Here is a 15,589-nt window from a genome sequence, read left to right as displayed (position 1 = left end):
GAGAGTGAGAGAGTAAGAGAACTGTATAGCTTATAATTTTCCTTATTTTGTACCTACTTTTGCTTATATGCTAGTGATGGATCTGCCCAGAATGAAACATTTCAAAGGTGGAGGGGAACAGCCTTTTAGGCTCGTTAACAATATACAATGTGGTTTGACTCTACTCATTTCAAAATCAAGAGCTATCAAAATAATCAGAGACTGTTTTACAATCCCTAAATGACGAAATTCCTGACATACTTAAGGTCAAGCATCTAACCTGCATTTAAACCCAATTTGGTGGGGACATGGTAAACAGCACTAAAGCAAAGGTTTGAGAGATTTTAATTAACACAAATGGCTGTGCCTAGACTTTAAATCTGTCCAAAGCAAATGGAGTAAAAGCCTTCTAATCCTTCAGAGCTTCATCTGGCAGTGACCTCAGAAACAAGAGCCTCCCTCCTACATCATCAAAGTGACTTCCTTTAGTTCCTTGTTGTTCTGTGTAGGTCTTTGATTCAAGAATTCTTTACAACATAGAGGAGGAAAAAAAACCAAAAAACAGCTAAAACATCAAGTGCCCTGGCATTCACTCTGCAAATCCCCTAAAAATATTAAATTAGAATGTACTTTAAAAAATAAATTCCAGAGGTGCCTGGGTGGCTCAGTCGGTTAAGCATCTGCCTTTGGCTCAGGTCATGATCCCAGGGTCCTGAGATGGAGTCCCGAATTGGGCTCCTTGCTCAGTGGGAAGCCTGCTTCTCCCTCTCCCTCTGCCTCTCCTCCCTGCTCATGCTCTCTCTCTCTCTCTTTCTCAAATAAATAAATAAAGTAAAATAAATCCAGGGGCACCTGGGTGGCTCAGTTGGTTGAGCAGCTGACATTTGATTTTGGATCAGGTCATGATCTCAGGTCATGGGATCTAGTCCCATGTAGGGTTCCACACTCAGTGAGGAGTCTGTTTGGGATTCTCTCTCTCTCTCCCTCTCCTTCTGCCCTTCCACCCTCTCTTTCTCTGAAATAAATAAATCTTTAAATAAATTAAAAAATTCCAAAAATCTACACCCACTACCTATGCAAGGCTTTAAAATAATTTTGAAAATGAAAGTAATTCTTACCACATTAGATTCATTTTTGCTGGTAGTTGTTCTGCCTGTAGTTGTAGTACTTATAGTACCTGGTGGGAAACATTAGGAAAATAAGAGCTTGCTTTGAGGAAAAAAAACAAAACAAAACACAACCTGGTTTAATTTTGAGTTGCAAAGCTACTAACATTCATCACACATTACATATCATATCATTGCATCACTGTAGGAATGACTCTGGTATTAGCATTAATGTGGATTTTCTAACTGTTGTTTTAGAAGATAACTTCAAGCAGTATTTTTAAAGTTGGAATGGCAAACCTTTTTCAGCTAAGGGCTCATGTCTCACAGGTAGAAGAAAATCATTTGAGGATTATATGCAAGTAAAACAATTTTCTTTGAGAACCTACAAAACTGTACTTTTAATACAACTTTTAAATGAAGAAATGGGATGATAAATCATATATATATATGTGTGTGTATATATATATATCCTCAGATAACCCAGATACATATTCCATAAAAATGGCCAACTGTGGATAGTGGAGAACAACAACAACAAAAAAGATAAAGGTGGGTGTGGGGCAAAAAAGAGGAGGCAGAGAGAATGACAAGCATAGGCTGAGATAGAGAAGGAGAAGGGAGCCAATAAAAAGGGGAAAAAGGAAGAGCTGGAGGGTGCAAAACAGGCTCTGTAGGGAGTTTGTCCTAGGTCAGGATTGCCAGGATACCCAGTTAAACTTAGATTTCAATAAAAAACCAAATAATTTTTAGTATAAGTATGTCCCATGAAATGTTTAGGACATACTTATACTAAAAAGTTAACTATCTGCAATTCAAATTTAACTGAGCATCCTCTTTCTATTTGCTAAATATGACAACCCAATCCTAACAATCCTGCCAAATTTCCTAAGTGTGTAATATAAAAAAACTTTGGAAGCTACTGTCATTCATTGAAATAATCATAATATTAATAAAGGTACAGTTTATTTTTTTCAACCTTCAGAATTTATATTTAGGAAAGAAGAATTTTATCCTCCCCCTGGGCTTCTGTGGGTTTTTTTTTTTCTAAAGATTTTATTTATTTATTTGTCTCAGAGAGAGAGCACAAGCATGGGGAGCGGCAGGCAGAGGAAGAAACAGGCTCCCCGCAGAGCAGGGAGCCCAATGCGGGGCTTGATCCCAGGACCCTGGGATCATGATCCTGAGCTGAAGGCAGACACTTAACCATCTGAGCCACCCAGGCATCCCTCTGTGGGGTTTTATAGGAAGTAAAAAAACGACTTAGTTTAGAAATTAACTTCATAACCTACTATTAGTTACTATAGTAACTACTACATAGTACTACAAACCATAAACCTAACTTTGACATTCAAAAAGTTCAGGTTGCCTCAAAGCTTTAAAAAGCCTGTATTCGAGAGCATTACTATTTATCAAGGACCCAGATTCAAGTTAACTGTGGGTTTCCACCCCTGCCTTTCAGCCTTTTAACTTAACACTACTATTTTCCTTTCAGCAGCACCTACTGAAGTGTATTTCAGCCATCAGGAAGAGTCATACTAAAGTGAAGTAAAGGTTAAAGCCAGGAAGAATGACTTGCTTTGGGAAAGGAGGGAGTTAGAGAATAAATAAGGTCTCAAGAATATCCATTTCCCACCTCACCGGGCTTTCATCTGAATTTATAAGTGTAGCAAAATAATCACATCCAACCTTCAGCTTCTTCTCAAAAGACCTCAAAAAAATGCCAAGAGGATGAGTTTGGTGGGGGACGGGGAGGGGAGGAGAAAAACGAAGTGTCAGAATCAAATGTCTTATTGTCAGTTACATTATTACCCGAGATAAACTTCTTCTTTAAACTACCGGCAGGCATGATGGGAAATTCAGCTGAATTTAAAGATTACTTCTTGCCTGTACTCTTTAAGGTAGGTGGATGCCAAAGGCCACAAACTGTTCTCTTGACTCTACAGAAGCCAGGGAAGGGCTGTTACACAGCCTGGGTCAAATTGTAATTTTACACTGGTGGGAAAGTAAATCCCTTCACATGTGACCCGTCCCCAGAAGGCACGCACTCTGTGTAAAATGTTTTTCTCTTCTATAAGACTAGGTGAGGCAGTATGCCAAACAGATTAGACTGACAATGGTAATGCTATAACCAGGGGCTCAAGAGAATTTGCAAGTAGGGATTGCTTAAAGTGTAACAAACTAATATTAACACAATATTAATAATATTTTGCCAATCAAATAGTTCACACTACTGCAACACAGCCAACCAGCACACAGGACAGTTGATGCGGGAGGAAGGATTCTTGGCAAAGAACAGTGGGAGAAACCTTTCCTTTACTTGGAAATGTGCAGAACAGAAGGACCTGTACCTGGATTTGCGGGGAGGTATGTCCAAAACTACATTTCACCCTTTAAGACAGGTTTGTGAAATTCAATTCTTTTGAGACTAGAGGAAAATGAACCGTATCTAGGAACATTATTAAGTTCTTAAATTTCAAAAAATCACCACCTTGTATAACTGTTCAACTCATTTTATAATTCAGTGTCCCGATTACCTGATTTATCTGTGGTGGAAAGAAATGGTATTAGGGATTGTGAAGGAATTGGACGGTTGGATGTTTTTGGGTGGAGGGAACTGTAGTTCAAGGAGTAGAATAACAGGTAAGGATTGTACAGCAAAATACTGAGTTTAGTAAGGTCTAACCAAGGCTGCCAGTAATACACCTCAGTGCAACAGAGAATGGCAGAAAACATCAAAAAATTTTTTTCATTTGATATATAAATGTAGCACATTTTGTCCTAAGGGTAATAGAAGACCAATCTCTCCCACAGTATATCAGGGTTCCTGAATTACCACTATTTGTAGACTAGAAGCCTGGATGTGATTGGTGCCACCTATTGGGATAAATGCAGAATTACAAACTGTCAACCCATTTTGAACTGTTTTATTACGGACCAAATTACCCTTAGGGAGTATGAGTCTTCATTGGGAGTATTATACATTAAACAGTGATAAGTTTGGATTTAAATCATAGCCTTTAGAAGTGGAAGAGTCATGAGACATCCCATACTTCAACACTGCCATTTTCCGCACATTCTAGAAGGTGAGTTTTAGATACAGAATCAGAAGCCTGGCTTCTCTGAACTAGTTTCTTGTTTTACCTACTCCACAGAGTCATCGTGAGCATTACACAAAACCACATGCTTTCAACATGCTCTATAATACGTTTGGATTGCTTTAGGCAAAGAAAAAAACTGAAACTAAATGACTTGCCCAGGTTATTTAACTGTTCAGCTTCAGAATAAGGCCTGCAACTCATATATCTGACTCTAAATGCAGTGCTTTTGCCATTAAAATACTGTTTCCAAAAATTTGATGGCAAGATGATTTTGAGTGGCAACTGAGATAAATTTAGGAGGTGCTAGAACACAGCATTAAACAAACACTATGTAAATCACAGTGAAACAATTACTCCTTTTTCAATTCTTCAAATTTGATGGCCTCAAGGAGAAAGTTTCAGTTTGTTGCTGATTTTCTCGAAAACTCTCTACATCTTGCTAATCTTACTTCTTAATAAAGATAAAACAGACCTCAGGCTTTAGCATCTGGTTAGAACATTAAAATTTTGTTTTTCAGTATCCTTATTAAGTTTACTTTCAATTATGGAAAGCTATATTGGTTTTTCATTGAAAACAGTAATATTAATTTTATTTTCCAGGGATGCATTTAAGAAATTAAAGAAGTCAATCTAAACAGAATGTATTGAAAACAACAGACCAAGTGACACAGAAGTTGGGAAACATGAGCACCACTAAACCACCTCCCTATCATATCACTGTTGGTAATGGTATCTTAAACATAATTACTTTAAAAATTCCTCTGTGAACAACAACAACAAAAATTCCTCTGTGAAGAAAACTAATGCTTCTTTTGTTTTCTTTTCAATAATTAAACAAATGGGTCAAGATAACCAAAATCTAGGACTCAGATCCACCTAGGCTCAAACAAACCCAAAGATTTTGTATGTGTGTGTGCTAGAAAATGAAACTGGCCTGTAATCAGTGTTCAGTGAATGCACAATCATAAAGCACGGGACCAGTGGGTCACACATGCCTGCGGCTACTTGCCTTGATGGTAACTAGAAATTTAGTGCCCTGTCACTAAACTCTCCAGAAGCATAAGAGAAGAGAAGAGAAAAGAGAGTACTGATGTGTGGGCTGTCCTAAGTCCAAATTTCAAAGATCCTGTGTACTGGGAAAAAAGAAATCCCCTAAGGTGACTGAATTGAATGGAATCCTTCACTGTTTACTAATCTTGGCTTGATTTGAATCTGGAGCTAGAAGATTTTTAACTCCTTACTCTAAGATCCCTTGAGGTGAACCTTCAGCTAATTTTAAACCAAGTAAAACAAGGATCTGTCCTCCTTGTACCCTCCTCTCCTCCAGCTTTTTAAGTTATTCCTTAATGATTTATTATTGCTTCTGATTGTATTCTAGGTTCTTGTTTGAGAAGAAAATCTCAAGCTTTCTGCTGCCCAATTCTTATCAAAACAACAGTTAAAAGAAAAAATATAAGCGTGTGGAGGGGGGGCGCCTGGTTGGCTCAGTCTATAGAGCATGTGACTCTTGATCTTGGGGTCGTAAGTTCAAGTCCCACATTGAGTGTAGAGATTACTTAAAAATAAACTCTTAAAAAAAAAAAGAAAAAATATAAGTGGAGCACTGGCTAAAGGATGGATGGCCGATCCACCCTTCTAGATTTTGAAAATTTTATATATGAGTCAAGTTAGACTGACAGTGCTATGTACCTGGACCAAATCATCTTGAACTGACCCATTGCTTTTTAAAATTTCAAATTAATATTTTTTATTAGATTGTGCCAACAAAAAGATAAGAAACAACCTAGAATACTTAGATTCTGAATTCATTTTAGAAATATTATTGAAGACATTAGCTACTATAACACATATAGAATGTCCTGTCTCCATGGAGGAGAAATTTCTCTCTGATATCAGTACTAGTAAAAGCTATATTTCTTGAGCAATTGATTTATTATTATTTTGTGAACACCGTAAATCCATGTTTCTTTTTCTGGGAAATCCGGAACCAAGTTTGAAGCCTACTTCTACCAACTATATAGTACTTTATTTATACATTTTCATGTATCTACGTGGCTTCAACTTATTTTTCCTTTGGCTTGATTTACTCATCTATTTATTTAATCTTATGTGCTGTGTGTGATTTTATCTGCTGTTCAAGCCCTTTATGGAATAAGATTGAGAAGAAATTAGAGATATACAGGGGCACCTGGGTGGCTCAGTTGATTAAGTGTCTGCCTCTGGCTCAGGTCATGATCCCAGGATCCTGGAATGGAGCCCTGCAATGTGCTCCCTGCTTAGCAGGGAATCTGCTTCTCCCCCTCCTCTCTACTCTTGCTCTCTCAAGCTCTGGAGCTCTCTCTCTCAAATGAATCAATTAAAATAAAATCTAAAAAAAAAAAGAATGAGAGATATACATACTGATACTGTTACTGATAAAATATTGCCATCCGCTAACCATGATTTCTCATTGAATGTGTTTTCTTCAAAATATAGATTTCAGATTCATAGATCCCTGAAAATTTAAGAACTCTTTCTTCTGCCCCTTGGAAGCCATTCCTTTATTTTTTTTATGGTAAACTATACAATTTCCTCTAACGATGCCATAAATTCTTTGGGGGCAAATGCTGAAAATCTCGGAGAAATATCTGGACTGGTGAAACTCACAACCATTGTCAGAAGTCTATGTCTTTGGCCTTCTGTTCTGAAGTAGCAGAGTCTATTCCAACAAAATTCATGAGATCAAACTACAATAATTCCTAGGAAAGGGGTGCAAGTGGGGAGGAAACTAATATTTTTTCAGGGGTCAACTTTGTACCAACCACGTATACTAAGTACATAGTATGTAACTTAGTCTTTACAAAAGAAAATTTCATTTCCTCCAGAGGAATCCTTACTTTACAAGAGCTTCTGAGTAATAATAACAATAGTGATAAAATTTATTAGATCACTACTAACATTTAACTTACAGTGTGCCAGGCATTGTGTTGATCATAAGTAATGGAATTTTCACTGTAAAATAAAATAAAACCTCAAACTGTGTACCTATGATACTCCACCTACCTCGGGACCCAGGAAGATTAAAATATGCTTGCTTTGGTTCCAAATTCTGCTGTAAGTATAGGGATAATTTCAGGTCATTGGCCTTCTGGTAGTTCTTCAAGACTTCAATTCTCAGCTCAATCACTTTACCATTAAAGTCATTCTACAAGACAACATTTTCGCAACTACTCATACAGTACTGGCTTCTCTAAAGCACCTGTAACCTCATCCTTTTTACTCAGAAGTTTAAAATCATCCCATCATGTCCAGTCTTTAAAGCTGGGCAGAAAGTATTTGTGATTTCCCCCCATTTCAAATAGAACAAAACCAAGACTATAGGGGGAAAAATGTATTTAAGTTATTCAGTGTGAAGCTGGAGACAGGTCTCTGCAGCTGTCTCTCCATGAAACATTTTCTTTTAGCATAATAATTGGTAATCCAGATGCGGGAATTGGGATGAATATTATGAGACTAAAAGACTTTACATTATCTGAATGAAATCGTATCCCATGTTCAACTTTGGAAGATCTTAGTACCTGAAGGATGTTGGCTTGTTCCTTGGACCTGACCCATTCCATTTTCCTCTGTTGCTTTTCCTGGTGGAAGAAAGAGCCTCTGCGTGACAAAGTAAATTGAGATCAGAAATCAGTGTTCTCAATATGCTGCAAAGACTTTATAGCAAAAGCACAGTGTCATAGATTCACTAATAAATTGGTTTCAACTCTTTAGTCCTTTTAGTAGGGCCTCACCTGTATAATTCATTGCTCCAAATACTAAAGGCTAAATTAATAGAATCATTTTCTCTGAAAAAGTTTGTTGTGGGAAGATTAGATTCTAGCATAATACTTATAAATAAATGTTCAAAAACAAATTAGCTATTATTTTGACATCACATAGTTATTGTTTAGTTGTCATTGTTGGTGTACTTTCTCCTACTTTGCCCCCGCTAATGTGATTTCCCAGAAATTTGCAGTGTCACTGTAACTCAAATATAATATCCCAAGGGAACCAGATTTCCTATAAAATTTGTATCAGTTCAGAAGCACACTGTAGTTTAGACAGATGACTGCTACATTAAAAATGTTAATCTATCAGCTCTAAAAGCTACTACCGTTCAGAAAGATCACACTACCTTCCTTTTCTCCTTCACTTTCTCTGCACATGATGTCTCCAGTTCATTTTTGGTCTTCCTAGGTGATGAGGGGGTTTTGGGAACCTGGGATAAAAGAAGAGAGCTAAAGGAATAGAAGGTCCCAGAAAAGAAATGCAATGTCTCAGCGGTCAGTAAATCCAACATAACCTAAAGGCCCAAATCCTAACTATCTGCCTACCCAAATTAGCCCTGATTGTCAACAGGCTGTTTCCAGCAATGTGGCATCAACAACCTTGAAATTCTAAGTGCTATATAGTCCACTTGCCTTCCTGTCCTGCAAGTCTGCTTTGTTTTTTATCTGCAGGGCTTTTTGTTAACCACCAAGTTCTTCTGTGTCGAATGTCTGTAGAGAGACATTTTGGCAAAGCTTTAAATTAGTGGGAATTAGTGAGGGAAGTGGAAAACCAACATAAGTCAAAGCTTTTGGTTTCTGCCAGTCAGCAACTTGTCAGGGTTTGACATGAAAAGTGTACTACCAAATGGGGTTCAGAATGGAACAAGCCCTTCCATTTGGTCTTGAGTATACCTTATAATAATAAAACCTATTAACGTACACTTACTATATGCCATCGCTACTGTAAGCTACTTACACATTACTTATTTACAATACTTTACTACATTATAAACTTTCTCATTTAACCCTCATAGGACTATTTTTATTTCCATTTTATAAATGAGAAAAGAGATTTGGAGAGGCTAAGTCATTTGTTTAGAAGAATTTGAACCAGACCTTGTGGACTCTGAAGCCTATGTTCTTAACCACTGGGCATACCATTCTCTCTCCATTTCTCACTGTCTAAAATTATGAGTAGGGGAAGCCAATCACAAGCTAATAAATGTGGACATCACTTATAAAAAATCTTTTGGGAGCTTTGGAGAAGCTGGATTTTGATAGAGGAATTGTGTTGGCACATTTCCTATCACAAGGACTCAAACACTCAAGAACTAAAACTGACAATTCATAGAACTGATTTGTAGCTGCCTCTGAGAAGTAGGACTAGATCTCAGGTCAAGATGCAGGGCTTGATGCTATCCTGATTATTTGTGGAAAGGCCAGATGAAAAAAACAGTCAGAAATCACACCATACACTTTATATCATTTATATTGCAAGACACAATCTGTTCTTCTAGTTTTATAGTCTGAAAAAGCACTCGGATCTCAAGGACTTAGTCCACAAAGGAATTTCCACCTCCCACATTGTTTCCCAGCAAAAGGCCCTATTATTGTTTTAAACAATGAAGTGATCATTGCAAAATCATAGGAGAATTAGAATTATATATTTATACATTCATTCTTTCAACTTACATTTATTGATTGTCTACTATGTTCCAAGCATTGTGCTACATGCTAGGGATTCAGAGATGAACAAAGCAATCAAGAAACTGGAGGAGGTTGTATTCCAGAGGGGGTCAGGGAGACAAGAAACAAGTAAAATAATAATAATAAAAAAGTAAAAATAATAAGCTTAATTATAAAGAGTGCTATGGAGGATATGAACAGGGTTCTATAATAGAAAGTAGGAGAGGGGTGCCCTATTTTAGACGGAGTAAACAAGGAGGGCCTCCCTGAGGAGGTGACATTTAAGCAGAGATCGGAAGGATGAGAATGAGTCAACCAAAAGAAAATAGTATTACAGGCCAGGGATAAAACAAGAGCAAAAGGCTTGTAGGAAAGTCTTGGCATGTTTGAGAATCCACAAGGAGGCCGGTGTGGTGGTTGCATAGAAAGTAAGGAGAGGACTTCTTTGAGAGGAGAGAGGTAGGCAATAGCCATATTTTGCCACAATAAGGAGCAGCTATAAATGGTTTCCATAAGGAAAGTGACATGATTTGATTGTTTCAAAAATATCACTTTGGCTTCTGTGCAAACAATGGATTGGAATGAGGCATGGGTGGAAGCAGGGACATGGCAAATGAGAATGGGGACAAGAGGAAAGGGAAGTTCTTTTCATTAGGGTCTGTAAGATAATACTATCAAGAGATCCTTAGAGGCACACCTTGTTCCATAGCATCTCCATTTCCTTCCGAAGCATCTTGTTTTTCCTTTCCTGTTGGCGGGGGAAAAAAACCAAACAAACAGAAACGTGTTTGTCCAGTCATTAAAGTGAAGTTGGAAGAAATTATTAAGTGATGAGGAGAAAGGAGTGGGGATGCAGGTATATAGAAAACCATAGAGGAAGGCAATAAAAAAGTCTAGCCCAAAATCCAGGAACATGAGAGATGAGTTTGATGATGATGATAGTAAAAAATAATAACAATTTTGAATAATAACTATAATTATGGTAATTGTAATATGATATCAACAGAAATGACTTCTTCACACAACACTTAAGATGTTCTGATCATACGGCAATTTCTCTGGGGTGCAGACTACTGATTTCTAATTTTTAAGATCCTTTACATTGTCGGTTTTTAAAAATCTTATGAATCTCCCAGAACAAATCATTTCTTTTATTTTACTTTGGTATTTTCTATTCTTTATGAAATATGAAGGGTTAATATGCTTGTGTTACTAACCCCTAGATGAAAAGTTTTTAAAAGCCAAAGAAATAGAATTTTTGCTAGTTAGTCCTGAGTCTGCCCAACATTTCATCTGATTCCTTTTTAGATCAAGGAGATATGAGTATCAGAGCCTTAGATGCTAGAGATGAGCTCTCTGTCTTTCCTTCCACATTTGATGATAGCAATTGAATTGAGACTTGTACAGGAGGCCATTCCTTGGAGTGTCCACCAACCTCTTACCAGATTCTGCTTCATCTCTTCTGCTTCCTTAATGAGCTCCATGACTGAGGATTCTTCATTCCCCTTCCCTGCCATGATCTGCCTCATGATCTGCAAACTGGAAGGAAGAGAAAGACATCACAAAACATAATACTTCCTAAAGAGTAATATTACTATTCTGTAAGCAGTCAGAAAGTACACTACCATGGGAATGAGATGGGTGTTAAAATCACAGGAGTTTTGGAATTCCTTCTGGACATAGAAGATCTCTATAGGATAATTTCATCCCCAATCAACATTTGCCTCAGCTATGTCCTTTATAATGAATTCTGTGTTCAATAATGCTCAAAACTTAGTCTCCAGCAGCCAGTGAGGCTCTTCTTCACCCTTTCAGAAAAATGTTTTGGTGTATGGCTTTTGAAGTAGAAAGGATGATTTTGCCGGGTGAAGAAGGAGGTCAAAGAATCTGTTGTCTTCAGCATAAATCCCAGAATTATGCCCTACCTCATCTCTGTTTATATTGCTTCTTTATAAAAAAGACATTTGAGTTAGTTGGGAAAACCCCTTATATCCTTATGGTAGTTCCCAACATACAATCCAAGGCATCAAGAAGTTTCTAATAAAATCTGAATCAATACCAAGTAAGTCAAAGACTTACTTTATTCTTTAAAGGCATTAACTTATGTTTATGTTTATTATACTTTTTCCTCCTTAATTACAAGCAGAGAAGGAAACTTTGTGTTCTTTTACCCTAAGAGAAGTTTGTTTCTGCATTGTAAGCAGCTCGTGCTTGACCACAACTTTTTGCCTGGCTTTTGTTCTCCAAAAGTCTGAGCTCCCTGAGATGGTTACAGTAAGGGTAGAGAATGAAGGTAGAGTCATTAAGGTGAGATTATCTGAGACTAGAAAGGAAACAGAGTTGGTGGGTCTCAAGAACAGTGAGTGCCCTAGATAAGAGTTGAGATTTTTATCTGCCTAGTGTATTTAGAGAAGCCAGACCCTAAATCCAGAGGACTCCTAGGCCCAGAAGTTTTTTTCTATTTCACTGCTTGGCATGAGAAGAACAGAGTCATCTAACCTAAAGTGATTCCACAAACATGAATAAGGAGCTATCAGTGTAACCATGATAGACTGAAATACTAAAGGCTCTTTTCAGTTTCTTAGGTGGACATCTTAGGGAAGAAGAGTAGTAACTGTAGCCCCTTGATATGAGAGCTGAATCATATTTAATTTTACTAAAATAAAGCAAAGGATTACTTTCCACTGATTTTGTGGTTACAAATTCTTTATCTACTATGGCTAAATGTCTAAATCTTTTTAAAAATGTAAATAATCATTGTTAATCCTCTGGATTAAAGTTCTCCAGCCTTTTCCCCTCTAGGAAACCCTGAGTAGAGAGAGCCTTTACCTTCTTTGTTTTTCCTCTAAGTTAGACATCAACTTCTGGAATAAGAGATTGTTCTTATCTTCAAGAGGTTTTAGCATCTCTAGCAGTTCCTGCTTCCTTAGCTTTAAGTCCTCATTCAATTCCTTCAAGTAGTTGTCATCTATTTTGGAACATCTGTGGGAAAAATAATATTTACCTTTAGCCTAAGTTAATAATAGAGACCCTACTTTTCCCTCTAGATAGTTACCACTTGGCATCTTCTGTCCATGACTCACCTTGTTTTTGAGGGCAAGTAAGATCCTGAAGGGTTTGAACCACTTGTCATCTTGAAGGGAAATTTCTACTCTTAAGGATAGAGAGGTCTTCTTAGAAGTATGTGCCTTCTTGTTCCATTCAGTTAAGTCATCATTTTTCTGTTGCTGTTCTTGAAACTCCTGTTGCATTGGACTGATTTTAGCTACAGCTTGAGTCACAATGGCCCTAAGACCACAGAATCAACAGGTCTTTGAAGTATCTTCAACATCAATGACAGCTTGATGAATGAAAATACTATTAGATACATCTGATTAATTCTTCCTTAGCTTTAACCAATGCCCAATATTTTATTCTGGAGTCTTTGAATGGGATAGAATCAGAACGTATCTATATTATGGAATTCCTAGAAAATGGTGGCTGGTCAAAATTAATTCATGAACACTGTCTTCCATGGCAATTAACCTACATGAAATGTCTACTACCTGTAGGGCACAGTGCCAGATTCTGTAAGGAAAAGATAAATAAAGCATCTACCTTCTGAGGGTCTTAGGAGAAGGAGAGAAAACCTCTAAGAGACATTTTTGAAAAATAGAGGCCAAACTGGCAAATATAAGGAATGGGTATAATATTGAGTAATGAGCCAATCGTCATTATTTTCCTGTCTTTAAAACTTGATATATTACAGTGGCAAGGAAGAATAATATTGGGCACATAGCAAGAGAATATAATTTGTGAAAAATCCATACTATCAAGTATGTCCTTCCACAGCCAGGCTTTTTCCTGAGAGGCTGTAATTCTACACTTACCTCCAGATTCTGATTCTGCCCCCATTCTTCTCTCCTTACTAGAACCACATTTCTCCTAGACCCTAAGATCTTCTATCTTCACCTATGTAACTTAGTGAGCAGAAAATAACTCAAAGAGTTACACAATTGTTTCTTCATGCCCTTTAAAAACAGTTTTAGGGCAGTATTTTTAGTGAGGCTCTCAAATGTGAATTAAGTCATGTCAATTTCAAGTATTAACTGGGCATTTCTAGGCATCTTCTAAGGGCATCCTCCAACGAAACTTAACCTCTTCCTGTTTTGGGAAACCTTAAAGGCCGACTATTGTGGTGGAAATAACACAAGATTTAGTTTGTCAGATCTTGGTTTGAATCTTGGCTTCAATGTGAGAAGGGAGTTGACTGTGAGCAAGTTACCAAATTCTCTGAGCCTTAGGTCCCACTTTTGTAAAAATGAGAATGGTAAATAAAAAGATTGGAATGAGAATTAAATGTAATATTTAATGAAGATTCTGTCTCATGTCAGGTGGTCACTTTTTAGTGTGGTTTCAGTTGGTTTGGGTTTGGGGATTGTATAATGCCCTAAGTAATACAAAATACAAAAAAGCTGATTTATATGAGGCTAACGAAGCTTAAACTTCAGAGCACTTCATCTTTACAGACCTCTCTCAAAGGCCATGTACCTCATTTTATATCCACAATTTTGCATTCTTATTTAGAAGGAGAGAATTCCCCAAATTATACACACTTCAGGGTCCCAAAAACACCCTGGATCTGCCCCTGGTTGGATCTGATACATATCTCCTATAGCGAAACTTCTCTTTTTTTTTTCAAAGATTTTATTTATTTATTTATTTGAGAGAGAGAGAATGAGAGACAGAGAGCATGAGAGGGAAGAGGGTCAGAGGGAGAAGCAGACTCCCTGCTGAGCAGGGAGCCCGATGTGGGACTCGATCCTGGGACTCCGGGATCATGACCTGAGCCAAAGGCAGTTGCTTAACCAACTGAGCCACCCAGGCGCCCAGCAAAACTTCTCTTTAGGCGGTCTCAACAAATACTTTTTCTAAAGCAAGTATGTGTCACTTGTAAGTTATGTATGATAGCTAGTGTAACATGACATTAAATTAGAACAGCCATATCAGCTGAAGCACAATGTAATTCACACTGGTTATCCTGGGAGTTTCCATGAAAAGTTTGGGTTGAACAAGGGCGAGCAATCTCCACACAGTTAAAAGAAGGAACTAAGTGGACTAATTATAATTAGTTTGGGGACGCCTGGGTGGCTCAGTCGGTTAAGTGTCTGCCTTCAGCTCAGGTCATGATTCCAGGGTCCTGGGATCGAGTCCCACATTGGGCTCCCTGCTCAGCAGGGAGCCTGCTTCTCCCTCTGCCTGCCACTCCCCACCGCTTGTGCTCTCTCTCTCTCTGACAAACAAATAAATAAAATCTTTTAAAAATTATTATTATAATTAGTTTTTTAGACTGTAGATATAGGTGGTAGCAAATAGAAAACAAAAATGGCATTGATACTAAAGCATGGCCTCTTTAAATTTCAGTCTTGACATTTGGTTGGCAGAATAATGTTAGAATTTTAAAACACTTGGTGAGCACACAGCATGCCAACTCACCTTCCTTTGTGTCCTTGCTTGCAAATGATTGTTCGGAGAAGAACATTTGCTATTCTGATGTGCTCTTTTCTGTAGCCAATCAGCACCTTTCTTTCCCTAACATTCCAATGCCTGTTTCTTCAGCTTGGAATATGACTTTCAAGAAGAGTATTTGTCTTGTAATAATGTATACAGGCTTTATAATAAAGAACTTAAAATCAACTAGTATTGAATAGGGATAATTGATAGACTACATTATTTCTGGGACAGAGGTAGGGAGGGTGAAGGTATAGATGACCATCCAAAGTGGAAAGTTGGGGGGCACCTGGGTGGCTCAGTCGGTCAAGTGTCCACCTTAAGCTCAGTTCATGATCCCAGGATCCTGGGATAGAGCCCCACGTGGGGCCTGCTGCTCTGCCTGTTTGTGGGTGTGCGCTCTTTCTCTCTCTCCCTGTCAAATAAATAAAATCTTTAT

The 15,589-nt window shown here is 37.7% G+C and overlaps 1 protein-coding gene across 1 annotated transcript; it reads right to left on the bottom strand.

Moving 5' to 3' along the window:
- Positions 1–307: 307 nt before the first annotated feature.
- On the bottom strand, positions 308–15,173 carry CCDC196 (coiled-coil domain containing 196). Its single transcript, XM_025870490.1, is given in 11 exon segments — positions 308–510; positions 1,100–1,156; positions 7,229–7,370; positions 7,744–7,803; positions 8,340–8,423; positions 8,626–8,703; positions 10,358–10,408; positions 11,103–11,199; positions 12,490–12,642; positions 12,744–13,000; positions 15,136–15,173. Coding segments are annotated over 10 exon segments (894 nt in total). The 5' UTR covers positions 12,794–13,000; positions 15,136–15,173; the 3' UTR covers positions 308–388.
- Positions 15,174–15,589: the final 416 nt, after the last annotated feature.

This window comes from Callorhinus ursinus, unplaced genomic scaffold (genome assembly GCF_003265705.2).
Source record: "Callorhinus ursinus isolate GAN/ISIS: 27379988/994484 unplaced genomic scaffold, GSC_fseal_2.0 scaffold8, whole genome shotgun sequence".
Lineage (NCBI taxonomy): Eukaryota > Metazoa > Chordata > Mammalia > Carnivora > Otariidae > Callorhinus > Callorhinus ursinus.
Note: the sequence above shows the minus strand (reverse complement) of the source record. Positions and strands in the feature narration are given on the sequence as shown.